The following is an 18,561-nucleotide window of genomic DNA, read 5'->3' as shown; positions in this document are numbered from 1 at the left end:
GATCGGAGTTTACCTGTTATAGATGTTCCATTCACAGGGGCACCACTGCTGTACATGGATGGCTTTCTGTGTAACCCCCACAAGCGGCTGCCTGCTTAGCCAGCTCCAGGGCGGTCACAGAGTCTCTGTAACACTTCACCTCCCGTTCGGTACAACACACTTTTATCCAGCACCCACTGCTGGCCGAGGATGAGGAAGGCTTGGCCCCTTACCTGGAAGCTCACAATCCAATGGGGCAAGGATGTCTGAAACACCTGCAGGCAGTGCTGTGGGTAAGCACAGGTGTGGAGGTCGGCCTCCCAAGAGGAGCTTCCCAACCAACGCCACACATGGGTTTCAGTATTATCCCAGTGAGCAGACTATCGGGTCTGAAGGTCGAGTTCATATCTCACCAGCCAGGTGACCTTGGGAAAGTGTTTAACCTCTTTGTGACTCAGCTTCCTTGTCTGCAAAGCACAACTATCAGGACCTCATGGGACTGTTGTGAGGATTAAGGGTTAATAGACAAAAAGCATATAAACAGGTTGGTGCCTGCTCTAGGAGTCCCCTCTGCTATCACTTTTAGGAGCCCCTTGGGGAGAGGTCCCCGCTGCCCACCACACAACAATAGGCTGGACTCCCTGTGAAGCCGGCAGTTTCCTAGCCGTCTGAGCACTTGCTTGAATCCCCACTTCAGGATTGTCTACAAATTTCTCCTCTGGCACCTGGAGCGGTCAGGCAGCTTACTGGGATGAAGACAACTGCTGTAATCCAATCAGTCAAATCTGGTCTGTCAGGATCCCTCCTTATCAGAGATGCTGACAGGTGAAATTGACCCGGCCAACTTGGTAGGAGTTTCCCTCTGATCTATTCCATCCAACACACAGGTTCCTCCAGACCCAGGGTCAGCTGACAGGGAGGGAGGTGTGGAGGGCAGAGGAGGTAGATTATGAGCTGGTGTGAGGTGGAAGGCTTCCATCCAGTAGCTCAGTGGCATTGCCTCAGAAGGTGCCTTCTCCATGCTGAAATTCTCCAACATGGTATGTTACAACAGGCTAGATGCAAATGTGCTCGAGTGACATAGGATAGCTTTCTAGGGGCCTTTAAAGAGTGCTCCTCTTCTATTTCAGGGACTCGTCAAAAATATCAGAGATAAGTAACCAACCTTGACTATTACTCCCAGGCAGAATTGACAGGCGATCTTTCTTAAGCAGGAAGCAGTATTATCAGCTAAGAAGCACTTTGTGCTGTTGATTTTTTCAAAAATGAGGCCATTAGCCTGCGACTTTTAAAAAAAAACAGTAGACAGAGTCTGGGGATGTTGGGCAAAGGATGCTCCCTAGACTCCCGATCAAGTTCCTAATTGATCTGTTTATAGATAACAACCCCTACCCCCAAGCAACTGCAGCCCTTACATATCCAGCTTTCCCTTCTGCTACTCCGACGCCGTGGTCCTGCACAGGAGCGAGTGGCTGCCTGCATTTATCCCTTTGCCCTCACTCGCACTTCTACCTGCAAAAGCCTCCTCCTGCTGCTTCTCTGCTAGTCCTAAGTTAGCGTGTCCATGTCAAGCCCCACTTCTTACCCAGAACCACCTTCTTTTCCCTGCGTGTGGCTGCTACCAGGGAGCGGATTATGTAGTGGCACTCTGCGATTTCAGGTTGCTGCGTTGTTATTTATCTAGCCTGACTGTCAGCTCCTTGAGGTGGAGAACCTGGCCATGCTTGCCTTGTATTTTATTATTATTATTATTATTATTATTATTATTATTATTATTATTATTTGTAAAAGACAGTTCGCCCTATACACTGCACAGCTAGTACTTAGATGTCACCAGTAGAAAGCGTGTATGCTTGGAGACAGAAAAGCCTGCATTCCAAGTCCAGCTTGAATATTAACACCCCAGTGTGACTTTGGGTACGTGCTTTGTACTTTCTGTGTCAGTTCCTCATTTGTAAAAATGAAAACAATAACCTTTTCTCATAGACCTCATTTGTGAGAATCAGGTATGAAAGGTTGGCTATTAATCCTGTAAGGAAGCCTCTCCAAGAAGGCCAGAGCCTCAGAGTCTGTAGGTAGCTTTCTTTCAATCTGCTTCTTAAGGGGAAGAAAGCTTGGAAAACCAGGGAACAGATAAAGCCTACAATAAACACAGGTTCTGAGACTTAGAGACTTAAGTTACACTCCTAACACCATTACTTAGAGCTGTGTAGCTTTGGGTAAATCACTTCCCCTCTCTGGGCCCTCATTTCCTCATTTGGAAGATGAGAATAATCACTCACTTAGAATAGTGAATGGTCCATAGCTCGGGCTCATGAAAGAGGAATTTCTATTCCTTTTCACTAGGTACTATCTTGAAATGTGCCTGCTCTGCTGATAATCAAGTCGTGACACCTTAGAGAGGTGGTATGCCACAGGAGGCTACTGGCCTCAGTGCCTAACTCAGAGCTGCAGATGCTTAGGTCATCTTATCCTTTGGGCTTCACTTAGAGAAAGTGGCTGCTCTCCAAAACTAGCTACTCCTTCTCCAGTTGGCCTAGCTAATCCTACTCAGGAGAGAGGAAGGGAGGCGAATTCACTGTGAGGACTGACTTCTCTTTTAATATTTAAAATCAACCATAACATTCAGAGTCCAGCCAGGAGAACTGAAACTATTCTAGGTTTCTCAACAGAACAAATTTAATGCTAACAATTGGCTTCATGCATGACAGAGAAAACCAAGAAACCAAATAGGTGATGTTGAAGCAACTCAGAAATCAGAAAGCTGCTTCTCTTTTAGGGATCAAGGGGCAGCGGGAGACCAGGGACTAGACATGTCAGGCTGGAGCTAAAACCAAAGAAGGGCTGAGTGGCCAGAGCTGGAACCAGAAAGGGAGAGGCAGCTGCTGTCCCTCCCCCCCGACTTCTCCCCTCTGCCTACATCTGTATCTCCTATTGGCCAAGCCAGTTGCAAGAGAGCCTGGGAAATGTAATACACAGCAAAGGAGGGGTGAATGAGTTATCTGAGAACAACTAGGTAAATTATTGGCCCTGCCATCTTTCAATAATATATGTACAGGGCGAAAAAACATGTGATAATCAGCTAATGATGACAGTGAGCAACATAAATAGTTATCATTTTGTATAACTCTATAAAAGTTTATTTATGCCAATAACTGTGGTAAACACTTTATACAAACACTTTCCTTTGATCAGAGGAAAGGTGGTCACTTTTGGAGAACTGGTATGCCTCTAGTATTTATTCAGGTGATGAATAAAATACCTACCTCATTTAATCGTCACAACACTCTTAGGAGGTACATACTCTTAATTGTCATATTTTTATTTTTACAAATGAGGAAGCCAGCTTAGAAAGGTGAAGGAACTGATTTAACCCACAGCTATTACCCTTGGATGCAGGAATGAAACCCAGATTTATGGGGTCTCAGTCTATGCTCTTAACTGGGGTCCTATGAATCATACAGTTAAGAGAAAAAGGGAGGGTGCTAGATATGTTGAACATAAAACTTCCCATAATTACTGGGAGGAGATTTTGAAGACCTGGATTTCCAGGGCTGGAAGCCTAGAACACTCTGTGAGCATTAAGTTTGCCTTTAAAAAATGTAGAGATTAAAAAGAAAAAAAAAAAACAAGCACATCACCTAATGTAGTTTATAAAGGTCCATGGCGTTCCCTCTTGGAGGCAACAGGGCATTTTTGCTAAGAGGATGCCAAGGTCAGTGGCCTCTGTGGCTCGCTGTTTACTGACATTCGATATGCTTCAACATCTGTTGCCCTTCTCGACTGATGGGTGCTTCATCTTAGCACTTCCCCGATGCCAGGCTGGTCAGAAGCCTGAGCACTGAGGCCTCTAAGACACTCACAGGTCAGTTACGCAGCTCTGCTTGTAAAGCTGGCCAAGGGAAGGAATATTCAGGGAAGAGAGGTGGCGGGACATCCATGGACCACGCTGGGTGATCTCAGGTCTACTCCAGGGACAAGTGACATCTCTAGGAAGTTATAAACCTGGGTAATCCACAACCTGAAGTTTCAATACCATGCTCTGGGTTCTTAACAAGGTGGTATATGATGAATTCTCCTGCTTCTGTGAAAGTCCATGGAACAATTTCTAGGTTAGCTTTGAAGGGAATGGCAAATGTAGAATTTGGTATCAGAGGAAAGGTGGTCACTTTTGGAGAACTGGTATGCCTCTTTGATTTGGTGAACACTGCATGCCTTGACATATTTCCCAGTTTTGTCTTGGCCACCTGGAAGCTCAAAGTAATCCCTTTATTTATGGGTCAGGGACCCACAGACCAAACCTACCCCATGAATCTGTTTTGGGGGGAACTCACCAACCCAGGATTAAAACACTTTAAATTTCAATGTCCTTAGGCAGAGCATACATTCTCCAACCCAGTACAGAATCAAACCATCTGATCCTCTACCGCAGGGATGGGGAACGTCCAGCCCGTGGGCCTTACCAGGCCTGAGAAATCATTGGGTCTGGCCCTGCCAAAGCATCAGGGGTGAGTTAAATATGTTTGACCCAAAATAGCAGGCTAATTTTTAAGTTGAAAATGTTGTATGCCCCACAAATCCTATCTAATAAAAGGGTAATATGCAAATTAACCGTCACTCTGTCATAAATATGGAAATGCCCATAGCCACAAAATGGTGGTGCCCAGTCCTCTCAGCCCCACCAGAGTCCCCCAGTCCAGGGGGGGGGGGGGGCGGGGAGGGCGGCCACTGAGTGCAGGCAGCATGAGCAGCCTGGTGGAATGCTTGCTTTGTCACCGTGGCAATGAGGCAAGCGTTCTGTGCCCAGCCACAAGATGGGCCTCTGGGCCATGGAGAGCCTCTGGGCAGCGGGCGCAGAGCAGCCAGGCCTGGCAGAGAGTTACTGGTGCATGGATTCATGCACAGGGCTACTAGTAATGTTATAAATATCCAAATGGCCCTTGGTAGAAAAAGGTTCCCCACCCTGCTCTACTGGTATCTTCCTACTGTATGAACTACCTGGAACCTGAAGCAATACAAATGCAAGGAGCCCCTCCCCCTACTTTACTAGTAAGTGGTTAGTGTCTTCTCTTTCTATGTAATTTCTGACTTGAGAGTTTTATTTTGCTGTTTTATTCTGCTTCATCACTTATTATAAGCTTGCTCAAATCCTTTGTGGAAGCTGAATATAAAAGATAAACAAATCAACAAATTGATTTCTTCCTTAAGCAAAACTGCCAAGATCCATGTAAGCAGCTGTATTCCCACTGCATCCAAGGACTGATCATTCCTGGTGAGTTACTCTGGCCTGCTCCCCTTCCTACCTGCTACAGGAGTCCCAGGCTGTGAGCCCACGCTCACCATTCCCTCAAGCAGCAGAAGGAATGAACTTCTCCCTCATCACGAGTGAGGGGCTGGGACAGAGCCAAGTGGTGTCAGCCCTATTTCTAGCATCTAATATGTAAATCTAGCTCCAGGTGCCTCTGAAGCACTGAGCTGTAGGGGCCATGCAGAGGCCAGGTCTGGAGCCAGACCACCTGAGTGTGCAGCCTCCTTCTACCACTAGCCATCGAGGTGACCTTAGGCCAGCGTATGGATGTCTTATGCCTCCATCTCCTGCTTTATAAAGGGGGACAATGAAACCACCTACTTCACAGGTTTGTGGTGCAAATTAAATTAATGCAGGAGATGGCAGGTGTGCCTTCCGTGTGCTCACTGTACTTTCCTTCATAGGTTCTGCAGCAACTCTGTGGGGGCAGTGGATACAGAACTGAGTCTCGGGGAAATGAAGGACCTTCCCAGCCAGGTTCGTTTACATAGGTAACAGGCCAAGGAGAAGCCTCGCCCGGCAGTGCAGAAGGTGACTTAGAGAGCTACCTTCTCTCTTCTGTCCCATTTGACTTCCTCTTATCCGCCCACAGTGGATTCAGCTCACTTACCCATACTTGGCAGAGAGCTGCCATAATACCGCATGACAGAGGCTCTGGCAGTTACTGCTCACATTTACTGTGTTGAGGAGAAACGGGGAGAGATTTGGGCAGGATGGAGGCACAGGTTCCTTCCTCTGCTTTCAGAGAAGGCACTCCACTGCCAAGGTCAAGAGCAGAACTGGGGTTCCATGCCCACCCCCACCCCCTGTCCCAGCCCCATCAGCTCCATCACTAGCTAACCCTCAATGGCCCATCCAAAAGCTGCCTTCTCAGGACTTTTCCAGCCCTCAAGACTGCAGAAGGCACTCTTTCCTTAGTGTCCCATTATCTCATTGGATAGCAATTATAATCCTATCTAATAAAAGAGTAATATGCAAATTGACCATCACTCCAACACACAAGATGGCTGCTCCCATGTGGACACAAGATGGCTACCACAAGATGGCTGGCAGGAGAGGGCAGTTGTGGGTGATCAGGCCAGCAGGGGAGGGCAGTTGGGAGGGACCAGGCCTTCAGGGGAGGACAGTTGGGGGGGATCCAGGCCTACAGGGGAGGGCAGTTGGGGGGGACCAGGCCAGCAGGGGAGGGCAGCTGGGGAGACTAGGCCTGCAGGGGAGGGCAGTAGGGGGGGGGGACCAGGCCTGCAGGGGAGGGAAGTTGGGGGGTACCAGGCCTGCAGGAAAGGACAGTTAGGAGCAACCAGGCCTGCAGGGGAGGACAGTGGGAGGCAATTGGGCCGTCAGGGGAGCAGTTAGGCGTCGATCAGGCTGGCAGGGGAGTGGTTAGGGGGTGATCAGGCTGGCAGACAGAAGCAGTTAGGGGCAATCAGGCAGGCAGGCAGGCGAATAGTTGGGAGCCAGCAGTCCTGGATTGTGAGAGGGATGTCCAACTGGGATCAGGCCTAAACAGGCAGTCGGACATCCCTTGAGGGGTCCCAGGCTGGGCTGAGGGACACACACACACACACACACACACACACACACACACACCATGCATGAATTTTGTGCACCAGGCCTCTAGTAAACAAATAACAGTGGACATTAAATAAACACTAGGCCACATGACATGTACTAACATGTTTACCCCTTCCAACACGAGTTGTGAGACAATCCATCTATGATGCAGATGTGATTGTCATATTTTATGGATGAGGGCTCTGAGGCAAACAGAGATTAATTTACCCCAGGTAAGTGGCTGAACCATGATGGGAGCCCAAGCCAAGGCCCCATGGTCTCTGCCAATGACACTGAGTGTTAACTTTTTCATAACTGTATCTGTGTGTGTCCACCGTCTCCCCTCTAGACTGGAAACTCCATGGGCACTGACATGTGTGTAACTCTGTGTCCTGCCACCATGGAGGACCGTCCCTGTCACCTGGCAGGCTCCTGCTGATGAACCATGGCTTAAGAAATTAAACACGGAGCCGAGACACACGCCTTTTCCTGGCCTACTGTCATCTGTCAGCACAGCTACCACAGCCCACCGGCCTCCAGCAGGGAGGGCGGCAGAAAATACATCCTGACATCACAGGAAGGGCCCGAGGAAAAGGTGCATTAATAGGGCAAAAACAAGCCAGCAGAATGATTAATTTGGCCTCCCCTTCCATATTATGTTTACACAAGTTGATTATATAGCACTTAATTACTAATTTGCCCTACTTAAACCAAGAGTGCTTTTAATGTTTAATGAGATAAGGGAAGAAGATGCCTTTACTTAGTAAGAAGCAGTTATTTTATTTCCTTCGCTTGTTTTGCCTGGCCAATTAATAACATTTCTAAGGAAATGCATCCCTCCCATGAATTCTTTCTCTCCATCTTCTTCCTGACCTCCCAGGTTTAAAAAGAGATGGAAATAGACAAGAGCTACTTAGACACAAACGGACTTTGCTTACTGATCTGGCTGGCTGGACTGGGAAAGGCTTTGTAAGGTTGAGTCCCACAGGACCCACAAATGGTGCTGATTTTGGGGGAACTGGGGTGTGTCTATTCCCAGAAATCATGACTTGGTTATTACTGACAACAGAGAACACAGCCATGGGTCTCCTTCCCTATAAGGCCGCATTGTTTCCCGGGTATTAATGTCAGATAAGGGTAAGCACTGCCCTGGGGCGGTAGAAACACAAGAAGAGCACAGACATTGGAGCCAGATCTGTGCTTCATTGCCAGCTCTGCCACTTGCTCTTAAACCCTGGGTACATCCCTTAAACTTTCTGAGCTTCAGTTCCCTACCTGTAAATAATTAGCTGTCATCTAAACTACCTTAGCACCCTGCCCAGCTCAGAGGAAGTGCAGGTAAGTGTTAGTTTTCTTGTCTTCAGCATAAGTAGGGCAGGAAATGGACGAAGGGTTAGGGGAGTCCCTTTTGAGGATGCCAGCATATCTGTCATCATCTGTAGAGCCCTGAAGTCTAGACCAGTGCTACTCAAAGAGCAGGTCCTAATGCCATAGAAGCTTGCCCCAGAATGTGAACACACACACTGATCCCTTGAATGAGAACATCCTGCTCTGAATAAAATGTCATCATGGACTTATATTCTGATGCAAGGACATCTGCACATCTGTAACACACCATCCAGAGGGGGCCCAGGTCAGCAAACTGGCCCGCACCCCTCAGCCTGAATGATTGATACACATTTGCATGTTCTCCAAGGACCCGTCTGGCCTTCTCTTTCCTTATACACACCTTTTAAAATATTACCAACTTTTTTAATGTTTACATTTCTTGAATATGCATGATTAAAAATACTCCAACTCAAGTTTCCAAACCCATGCTACTTTCTTAAGGTTTATTGCAGAGAACAAAATACTTCTAATAAGCAAATATAATGATAATTTTTTCCTTCTGCATAGTTCTCCACCATTTGCTTCAACACTGATTGTAAAAAAAATTCTTTCATATACTTCAAGAAAGACTAAACATTCCATCACCCTGAATCCAACTATGTCCAATAGTGTGTGGTGTGTGTGTGTGTGTGTGTGTGTGTGTGTGTGTGTGTATAGTCATTTTTCAGGACTTTTTTTCCTCGATTACAGAAAATTCCTGACTTAACTAAAGGTCTTATCTTTCATGATTTCTTATTTGGTTCAACAGCCTAACTTACTGTGTTGAATGTTAAGCTTATACACTATGGATATGCTATCCATGAGTTACTTAGTGCAAAGGAATAAAATATCCACCTATTCATTTCCAATAAGGAATTTTTTATGACACATAAATGTTCATTAGAATGAAGAATTAATTACTTATAAGCATATCTATATATATAAAAGCCTAAGAAATCGGTACAACCGAATGACTGGAACAACCAGTTAACCAGTTGCTATGATGCGCACTGATACCAGGGGGCAGACACTCAACGCAGGAGTTGCCCCTTGGTGGTCAGTGCACTACCACAGCCACCTCCTGCAGCTAGCTAACCTCCCGCGGCCAGCCAACCTCCCAAAGCCCCTCCCCCCAGCTGGCCAGCCAACCTCCTGCAGCCCCTCCCCAGGGCCAGTGGGCCCCCACATCGGCCCCGATTGGGGGTGGGTGCCTGGTCCCACAATAGGCCTCAATCGAAGGCCAGGCTGAGGGACCCCACCTGTGCACAAATTCATGCACTGGGCCTCTAGTGTTTCTATGGAAAGATCTTACATATTTTTTCAGGTTTGCACCAGTAGGAAATGTTGTCTCAAATAAAATGAAGTCAAAGAGTTCAGTAAACTTTCTTTTAGAAATATAGTTTTGCAACCTTCAATGTTTCTAAAGGACTCAGTTCACGTTTCCCCATTTTCCTTTGATAACAGCCCAGTTCTTAAGTTCCTGAGTAAAAACTTGAGGGGGAGAAGGATATTTGGGAAAACTTTTAGCTTAAATATTCATTTTAATAACAGTATTATAAAAAGTATCTGTTAGTTAAAGCTCTTAATTTAAGTACTTTTAATACCTACCTCTATAAAAAGTAAATGGGTAGATTATGATTAAAAGCAAATAAAGAAAAGCAATACTGACAAGCATATAATAAAGTCTTCTCTAGGCAAAAGGAATCAGAAAATTTCCAAACCAAAGAGGGCACATTTCTTATTTTTATTTCTATATCTGCTACTCAACCAAACAGTGCTGACAACTGGGTGAAGCTGGTATTTTTTATAAACCACACCACATGTGAAGGGCAGCTGCGTGGGCATATTGGATTCTGGACTTTGCCAACCATTGGACATACGTTCACTGGGATATAGTTTGATGGAATAAAAAGAGCATGGACTTTGTATCAAGCAAGGTTATATGACCTCCCATTCCTTGGACCTCAAATGCACAGTGGGGACTGTTAACACCACCAGGGCTGCAAGGATTCTAGAAATGACCAGTAATAGAAAGTGACGGGACAGTAACAGGCCCTGCTCCTGCATCACCCTGGAAGGAACAGGAGAGCCCCATGCTCTGTATCTATCTACTGAACTAATTTCTGAAACTGGAATTTTAAACTTGAGCTAATGTTTTAACTTTGACACCACGGTTCCATTTTGCAAAGTAGATTGGAACAAGGAGATTTACAATTAGTCAGAACCTAAATGCGTTGCGTTTATTTATTTTGGAGAGGGAACAATGCTGGAAAGGGTAGGAGGGTACTGTTAACCAGGTGTGGCAATACGGATAATGAATGTTAGGGCCCATATCACATTCTTAATTTAATCCTTCTTTAAAGTATTAATTACCATTCCAGGATTTTCTGTTGACTTTTTATGAAGCTTTGACATATGAGACAGGACACTCTGAAAATTCAATCAGAAATCTGAATCTATTTAATTAGAAACCAGAATCTCACATCTCCAGAAACACATGCTTAAGCAGCAAAGGGCAAAAGGCGACTAAACAAAGTTGACAATATCAGGACCATATGTGAAATGGATAAGATCATAAGAGGCCTGGGGCAGAATGCTAAATGGAACTAAAAGTCATAGCAATAGACTCCTTGTACACAAGAAGAGCAAGCCCTGAATTTTTATATACTTCTGTTGGGATACTTTGGACAATTATACCTCATAATGTATTTTAACATAACCGAGGATGTGCACAAAAATTTAGCTAGAGAGATTATTAGTTGCAGCATTATTCAAAACAATAGAGACAACCTAAATATTCAGAATGGGACTGAAAAAGTCATGGTAGATTCTATGTGGTAGAAAGTTAGGCAGCCTGCAAACATGATAAATAAAGATGTTTTCTATATTTTTTTGTGGGGGAAAGGCTACAACTACACATTGTATGAACACATTTTTATAAAGTAAACAATGATTTTAAAATATGTATAAAAAGACTAATACAATGGCAATGAGAATCTTAAATAGTGGTTATTTTAGAGTAGTAAGATCACTGTTTTCATATTTTTCTTTCTGCTTAACTACATTTTCTTTTAAAAATTTTTTAAATTTCTTGACTTGATATACACAAACACACACAAAGAGAGAGAGAGAGAGAGACAGAGAGAGACAGAGAGACAGAGAGAGACAGAGAGAGAGAGAGAACTTGTTCCACTTATTTATGCACTCATTGGTTGATTCTTGTATGTGCCCTGACCAGGGATCAAACTCGCAACCTTGGCCTACTGGGAGAGTGCTATAACCCAGTGGTCAGCAAACTGCGGCTCGCGAGACACATGTGGCTCTTTGGCCCTTTGAGTGTGGCTCTTCCACCAAATACCACGTGCGGGTGCACACGTACAGTGCGATTGAAACTTTGTGGCCCATGAGCAGAAGTCGGTTTTCGGTTCTCAAAAGAAATTTCAATCGTTGTATTGTTGATATTTGGCTCTGTTGACTAATCAGTTTGCCGACCACTGCTCTAACCAACTAAGCTACCCAGCCAGGGCCAGATTTTCTTTTTTCCCCCCAGTGAACATTTACTATTAGTTATATTCCACACACAAAAACACACACACACAAAAAAAATCAAATTATAATAAAACTAGAGGCCCGGTGCATGAAATTCGTGCATTGGGGGGGGGTGTTCCTCAGCCCAGCCTGCACCCTCTCCAATCTGGGACCCCTCTTGGGATGTCCGACTGCCGGTTTAGGCCCGATCTCTGCCTAAACTGGCAGTCAAACATCCTTCTCACAATCCAGGACTGCTGGCTCACAACTGCTTGCCTGCCTGCCTGCCTGATTGCCCCTAACCACTTCTGCCTGCCAGCCTGATAACCCCCTAACCACTCCCCTCCCAGCCTGATCAATGCCTAACTGCTCCCCTGCCAGCCCGATTGCCCCCAACTCCCCTCCCCTGCCAGCCCAGTAGCCCCCAACTGCCCTCCTCTGTAGGCCTGGTCCCCCCAAACTGCCCTCCCCTGCCAGCCTGGTCACCCCCAACTGCCCTCCCCTGCAGGCTCAGTCACCCCCAACTGCCCTCCCCTGCAGGCCTGGTCCCCCGCAACTGCCCACCCCTACAGGCCTAGTCGCCCCTAACTGCCCTCCCCTGCAGGCCTGGTTGCCCCCAACTACCCTCCCCTGTAGGCCTGGTCCCCCCAAACTGCCCTCCCCTGCTGGCCTGGTTGCCCCCAACTGCCCTCCCCTGCAGGCCTAGTCACCCCTAACTGCCCTCCCCTGCAGGCCTGGTTGCCCCCAACTGCCCTCCCCTGCAGGCCTGGTCGCCCCCATCTGCCCTCCCCTGCTGGCCATCTTGTGGCGGCCATTTTGTGACCACATGGGGTGGCCATCTTGTGCAAGGGTGTGATGGTCAATTTGCATATTACCTCTTTATTATATAAGATGTGCCAAGAAATGGGACGGCTTCATATTCCTGAACAGTCATGATATATCAGTCTTTCCAAACCTCCAGAAACCATGATAATCAGCTTTACTTTGCAAATGTAAAACTGTTATTTTTGGTGACAGATAGCCAAAGAGAACTAAAAACCACAGAAAACTGACTTAAAAAATAAAGCAGAGTGGAGATGTATACAAAGAAGCACTTTAGCAGGTGATGAATAAAACTGTCTTTAAATGAAGTGAACTTCATGGTAAAGGATAGGAGAGGCTTCAGCTAAGCAACAAGGATGTCTGCAAGGACTGACCTTGAGAGTATACCACAGCGGTCAGTGTGGATGGTTTATCTTGTGGGTACACATTACAGAAAGTGTGAGTAATCATGGCTCTCCACTGGCCACTTACGTGGATTGCTCTGCAAGACACAGGAGTCTGTCAGGGACGTGACAGGGAGAGATGATGGTGGGAGCACATGGAGTCAATGGTTACGAGGCGGGGACCCTCACACTGTGGGAGAAGAATGGTTTGATGAATTGGTTGATTCCTGGGGCTTATTTTCTTTACATTGGTACCTGCCTTAAGTTGATTGCTAAATTCATTCTGATTTTTTCTCACTGTCTCCTTTTGCTTCAGATGTTTCCTCCTGTGCTTTTTTGGGGGGTGGTGGTGGTGGTAAGAGTGGGTGTCAGGATAAATAGCACTGTTAAAATTACAGCTTGCTTTGTATAATTTTGAAGAAAAAAAACACACCTGTCTCTGAAGATAAGAAATGAGAGAAAGTGCATGACATCTGCAGGGGCTTGAAGGAAGCAGTGTGGAAGACCATTTTGTGTGCGTGCCTCTTGGCCATTGGATTGAGTTTTCTCTCAAGGCATCTTGTTTTATGCATCCTTTGCATGTCTTAGCACTTCTCTACGGTCTGTGCTTGGAAAATGTAAACCCATTGACATTTCATACACTTATTTTTGCCAGTCTGTTAATTTTCTAGGGCCTGGAGCCCACGCAAGTATTGTGGGACACTCCTGACATCTAATTGTAAGCATCTGGTTTCCAGGTTGTTCAGAATTAGAGAACACTTTGGAGAGTGGACAGCTAAGGGAGTGATAGGTGACTTTCTAGGGATGAGGGAGTGATCAAATGAAAGGTCACAGAGGTCAATACTGCGTGGATTCCATACGCCTACCAATAGAAGGAGGGAGCCTCTTTCTCTCGCCCCCTCCCACCTACTCAAAGGCTGAACTTTCAACTGGAAGTGGCATCTCTGTGGTTTGACTCCATTTTACTGATTAAATTGTAGATACAGAGACAACCCTGACATGATTCTCATCACACAGTCTACTGAAGACACAGTTTTAATACTACTAAAAGGAGAGGGATAATTCTTTAAAATGCTATTCATCATTCTATTCTTTAGTGAGAATGGATGTTTATGTCAATATCCTTCATTGAGATGCTAATTTGAAAAGGAAATAGTAGGATGGCTTAGATGTCTAAAGGAAGAAGTGCAGGAAAAGAGACACTGAGGATGCGAATATGAATGGGTAAAAGAACACAAGGTGGGCACTTGGAATTGTCAGTAGGTTTCAAAATGTGGAATAGCAACGGGCCTCATAATTGACCGATCTCTCCCACCAAAAAATTTCATCCATTGTCCCTCTCCCTGCATCTGAAACAACTTTCCATGAATTGAAATATGTAGACATTTGCAATAGCTATAAGTAAAACCCACAACTGTGAAGTCCTTCTAATCATTGGTATCACCAACATAAGCTGAAGTCACCAATTCACGTGCCCAGGAAATTGGGAAACCCTGTCTCCCCAGGCACGAGGCCCTTCCCTAGGTCCGCAGCCTGGGTCCTGTGGACTCTTCCTTGCCTTTCCTTCAATGTAGAGGAGATAACTGGCTTTTCCTATTTAAGTCTCCACACCTGCTTAAGAAGCAAAGTCATCCATCCAACCATGAGAGAGGAGACAAAACATCTGGCCTGCTGGAATCATTAGGTTGCTGGCAGGAATTATTCAGTTTTCTTAAAGGGAGGAGGGCCAGACACCCTGAAGGTCATGCTAGGATCTTTGAACTTCAAAGAAAAAAAAATATATTGAAGTCTAGGTTGAAAACTATGAATGCCAGGGAAGAAGCAACTCTGTTTCACCTCAACTTGCCAGAATCCTGAGCTGGTCCCCAGGCCTGGGGCAGCCAGGTTGGCCAAGGTGGCACGTCCTTTCTGGAGAGGAGTGAATGAAGCCAAGTCTACATGCATTCACATTTGCAAAGCAGTCCCAATCACAGTCATTAGAACGATGTTGATAATTACAGCCAGGGCTCTCGAGGTCATGAGAGCTTTCAAAGGTTCTGCATATCAACAGTCTCACAGGAGTGGCACTTCTTATTTCAATATTGGAATAAAACAAACAAATAAATGAAGCACCTGGAGAGGCCAGGTGACATTGAGGCTATACAACAGGCAAACACAGAGGTCAACACCACACAATTTTCTCGGGCATGTGATGACAGACAAGACATCAGGTCTCACTTTGGGACTACCTTTACTAGATGGCAGTGTCTCAGAAGAGGCACTTATGTCTTTGGGCTGAACTGGAGACCTGAGCTTGTCCTTAAGATGTTGTGAGCCTCACAGCTGCTATTCAAGTCGCCAATGCTAATATTCCATGGACCGTATCTTAGAGCCTGTGCCAGGAGATGAATGAGAAACCTCATGTAGTGAAGATGTCAGTAGAATCCTGTGGGAGCTAGAAACTTCAATTGGATAAGACACCAAGTCATGGTGTGAAGTGGTGGATGGTGCAGCCTCTTCTTGTTTGGGCTGCAGGCTATTTCCTGATTTGTGACCAATGACACTTCTTCTCAGCAAGTACACCTTTAAACAATTTGGAAGCCAAAAAAATATTTTTAAAGAGAAAAAAAATCAAACAATGTAGAAACAGAATAAAAATCAGGAGAGGATATCGATCCAGAGAGACCTTGGTTTCAATTCTGCTGTCTCTTATGAACTACAGTCAAATGACTTAGAACCTCTCTGAGCCTTGGCTTCCTCATACATCAACAAGGATAAAACATCCCTCCTGCAGGAAGGGAGGCTGTCAACATTAAATGAGGTGTCTTAGTCCACTTGGGCCGCCATGACAAAATACCACAGATGGAGCATTTAAATCGCAGAAACTTATTTTCTCACAGTTCTAGAGGCAGGAAGCTCAAGATCTAACTGCCAGCACGACCAGGTTCTCCTGAAACCATGTTCCTGGCTTGCAGAGGGCCACCTTTTCACTGTGTCCTCACATGGGCTCTTTCCTAGTATCGCTAGGAGAGAAAGGAGGCCGGGGGCAGTGGGGAGGGGGGGTGCAAATGCACATGTAACAGCTCATTGGTATCTCTTCTCCTAGGGGCACTAATCCGATCCTAAGACCCCCCCACAATATCATCCCTAATTACCTCCCAAAGACCCACCTCCAAATAGCATCACACTGAGGGTTAGGGGTTCAGTATATGAATTTTGAGAGGACACAAACATTTGATCCACAGTATGAGGTAACCTATGCAGGGCCTTAGCAAGCATCTCCACTGTTTTATTTTAATGATTATAATTTGTCCCAGGAAGGGCAAGGCATTTAGTTATGAGAACATCTTCATAAGTTGATTACATCTATAATAATAAAAGTGTAATATGCTAATTAGACTGGATGACCTTCCAGACAAAGCCGCAGCAGCTGGGCCGAGGCAGAGGCAGCTGCCGCGGCTGTGGGGGGCCGAGCCCCTTGCACAAATTTCATGCATTGGGCCTCTAGTTAAAGTAATAATTGACAAGTCCTCGACATTTCAACGATAAATAAGTACCTCCAATGTTTCTGAGTATCAGAAAATCCAGGAGAAGTTGAAGGTTCAACTCGACCATCTTTGTTTAAACACTGCAGTTAAATCCACAAGCATTCATGAGTGGATTCTGTTCCTTGGAAGGGCTATTCCCCAGGCATCCATTCGAGAAGCTTGGGCAGTATGTCGCGAAGCACACTTCCCCAAACGTGGTACAAAGAGCACAGATACTGAAATCAGACTTTGCATCTGTCTATTTCTAACAGTGAACCGTAAAGTGCTGCCATCTTTCTGGGTCTCTGTTGTCCACATAGGTTGTAATATCAGGAAGATTATATGAAAAGCACCTGGCATAGTTCCTGGTACATGAGAGGGTCACAGTCAATTACTGGGCTCCTGGTGAAAAAACCTGGCTTCTAGTCCTGACCTTGAGACCTTGGGCAAGTCCTGTAAGCTCTCTGATGAACAAATATTTCCAGAACTCTCAGCTGAGACTTGGGAGCCAGGCTTCTTGGTTTGGGCATTTACAAGCTGTTTCAACTTGGACTTTGTTTCTTTATGCCTCATGTCCCTCAACTATAAAATGGGAATAATAGAGTAACCAGTTATGGGACTAGATATGCATTCCTGATCCTGGGAAAGGATGTGCTATTGATTATTATTACAGACAAGTGGGGCAGAGAGCAGAATGGTCAGATCAGAGTCAGTAGGCAGTGTGGCCAGTATTTGAGCCCAGGCAGTCTGACTTCAGAGCCTGTGCTCTCTGCATCTACCCAGGCCGATTCTCCTCCTTTTTGTAAATCTGCTGTTTATACTATTATATTACCTCTCAAAGTCTCACCATAAAACCCCACGCACGTGTGAAAAGTCTTTTGCAATTCAGTGGTAGGAAACAGCTCTGTCTCCTCAAGAATCTGGTATGCTTCCCCTTTTTGAAAATAAGAGTTATGCAACTTATCATGTGTTCTTTTCGTCTTGGCTGCCAGGAAGCTCAGAGTCAAATTGTGTGCTCAATCACTGCCACCAATTTCCTTCTTCCTATATTTTTGTTCCTTATTTTGCCTTTTAATTCCTTTTTTACTGACATTTTCATTTGTGTCTCTTGTTGATGGAGGCCTCAAAGGTATTTGGACAGTGTTGGGTAGAGATGAAATAATCTAAAATTTACATGAAAAACGGGAGTGTTGAACCTTACCTGTTCCACGTGCTAAAAGAAAGTGGTCAAGGGAAAATTTAAAAAATAATTTAAGAGCTATTTTAAAGGAGAAAAAAAAAGAAAATCAACAAGAAAAACAGAATGACCAACACGAACAGAGGCCAAGTCAAATAAAAACGGCAATAAATACGTCTGAGGCTAGAAGTGTTTGTGCTTTCCCTGGCTGGAACCTATCATTCCTTAATTATATCCTGTGCGTGTTTTGCAAGCTGTGAGCTGCTGTCAAGGGGAAGGACCGTGACAGACAGGGGAGTTGCCGCGGCCCACCCCTGGCTCCTCACATACCTGCACAGAAGTGAAATCCCCCGAGGCACAGGCACCCAGAATAGCAGCGCCCACAAGAACAGACTCCACCTCCTGGGACAGCACCACAGGCATGCCTGCACAGGACAAGACCACACCTCGTTAGGGAGCAGGGCCTGGGCACCTTGGGGAGCCAGCAGGCAGCCCCAGCAGCAAAAACACCTGATGTGAAGGTAGCAAGAGGCTCCCTGCCCCCCCAAAGTGCCTTGTCCCTTGGGATTCCCTGGCTCTAAACGATTTCATTGCCTCTGCCTGCTGGTGCCGTAGCCAAGAGTCCCAGGGGAGCCAACACCATATAGGTCAACTCATGAGACCTTTTTGCCCAGGTTTCCTGGGCTTCTGCTAGCTGCGGCCTGCCATTTGGTTCCATTTCAGTTCAACAGACGTTTATTAAGTGCTTTGCTGGGCCCAGGGAATACAGAGATGAATTGGACTCTGTCCTGCTATTCAGGGCTCTAAGGGGAGATGGATGAGAAAGAGATAAAGGGGGTTAATTCTGTAACGCTGATGCACTAAGAAAAGGGAAGTAGTAAGAGAGGGGGTGATTAATCCCTGTCGTGGCTTCCGATTTCTCTGAGTCTGAGTACA

General features: G+C 45.8%; 1 protein-coding gene and 1 long non-coding RNA gene across 5 annotated transcripts in view; one reads left to right on the top strand and one right to left on the bottom strand.

Annotated features, from left to right (window-relative positions):
* Positions 1-18,561, bottom strand: part of FGGY (FGGY carbohydrate kinase domain containing) — a 398,594-nt gene that overhangs the window by 62,119 nt on the left and 317,914 nt on the right. For 2 of the 4 annotated variants that reach the window (XM_028142287.2, XM_054720995.1), the window contains exon 14: positions 17,956-18,050. The exons of the other annotated variants lie outside the window; for them this stretch is intronic. In XM_028142287.2, the coding sequence (XP_027998088.2) occupies positions 17,956-18,050 (95 nt within the window). The remainder of the gene's footprint in view (positions 1-17,955; positions 18,051-18,561) is intronic. 4 annotated transcript variants of the gene reach the window in all.
* On the top strand, positions 4,820-7,317 carry LOC114230778 (uncharacterized). The gene is made up of 4 exons (XR_003616746.2): positions 4,820-5,028; positions 5,188-5,251; positions 5,692-5,818; positions 7,191-7,317. It is a non-coding gene; the product is annotated as an uncharacterized LOC114230778 (long non-coding RNA).

The sequence above is a fragment of the Eptesicus fuscus genome, chromosome 9 (assembly GCF_027574615.1).
Source record: "Eptesicus fuscus isolate TK198812 chromosome 9, DD_ASM_mEF_20220401, whole genome shotgun sequence".
NCBI classification, from domain to species: Eukaryota; Metazoa; Chordata; class Mammalia; order Chiroptera; family Vespertilionidae; genus Eptesicus; species Eptesicus fuscus.
Note: the sequence above shows the minus strand (reverse complement) of the source record. Positions and strands in the feature narration are given on the sequence as shown.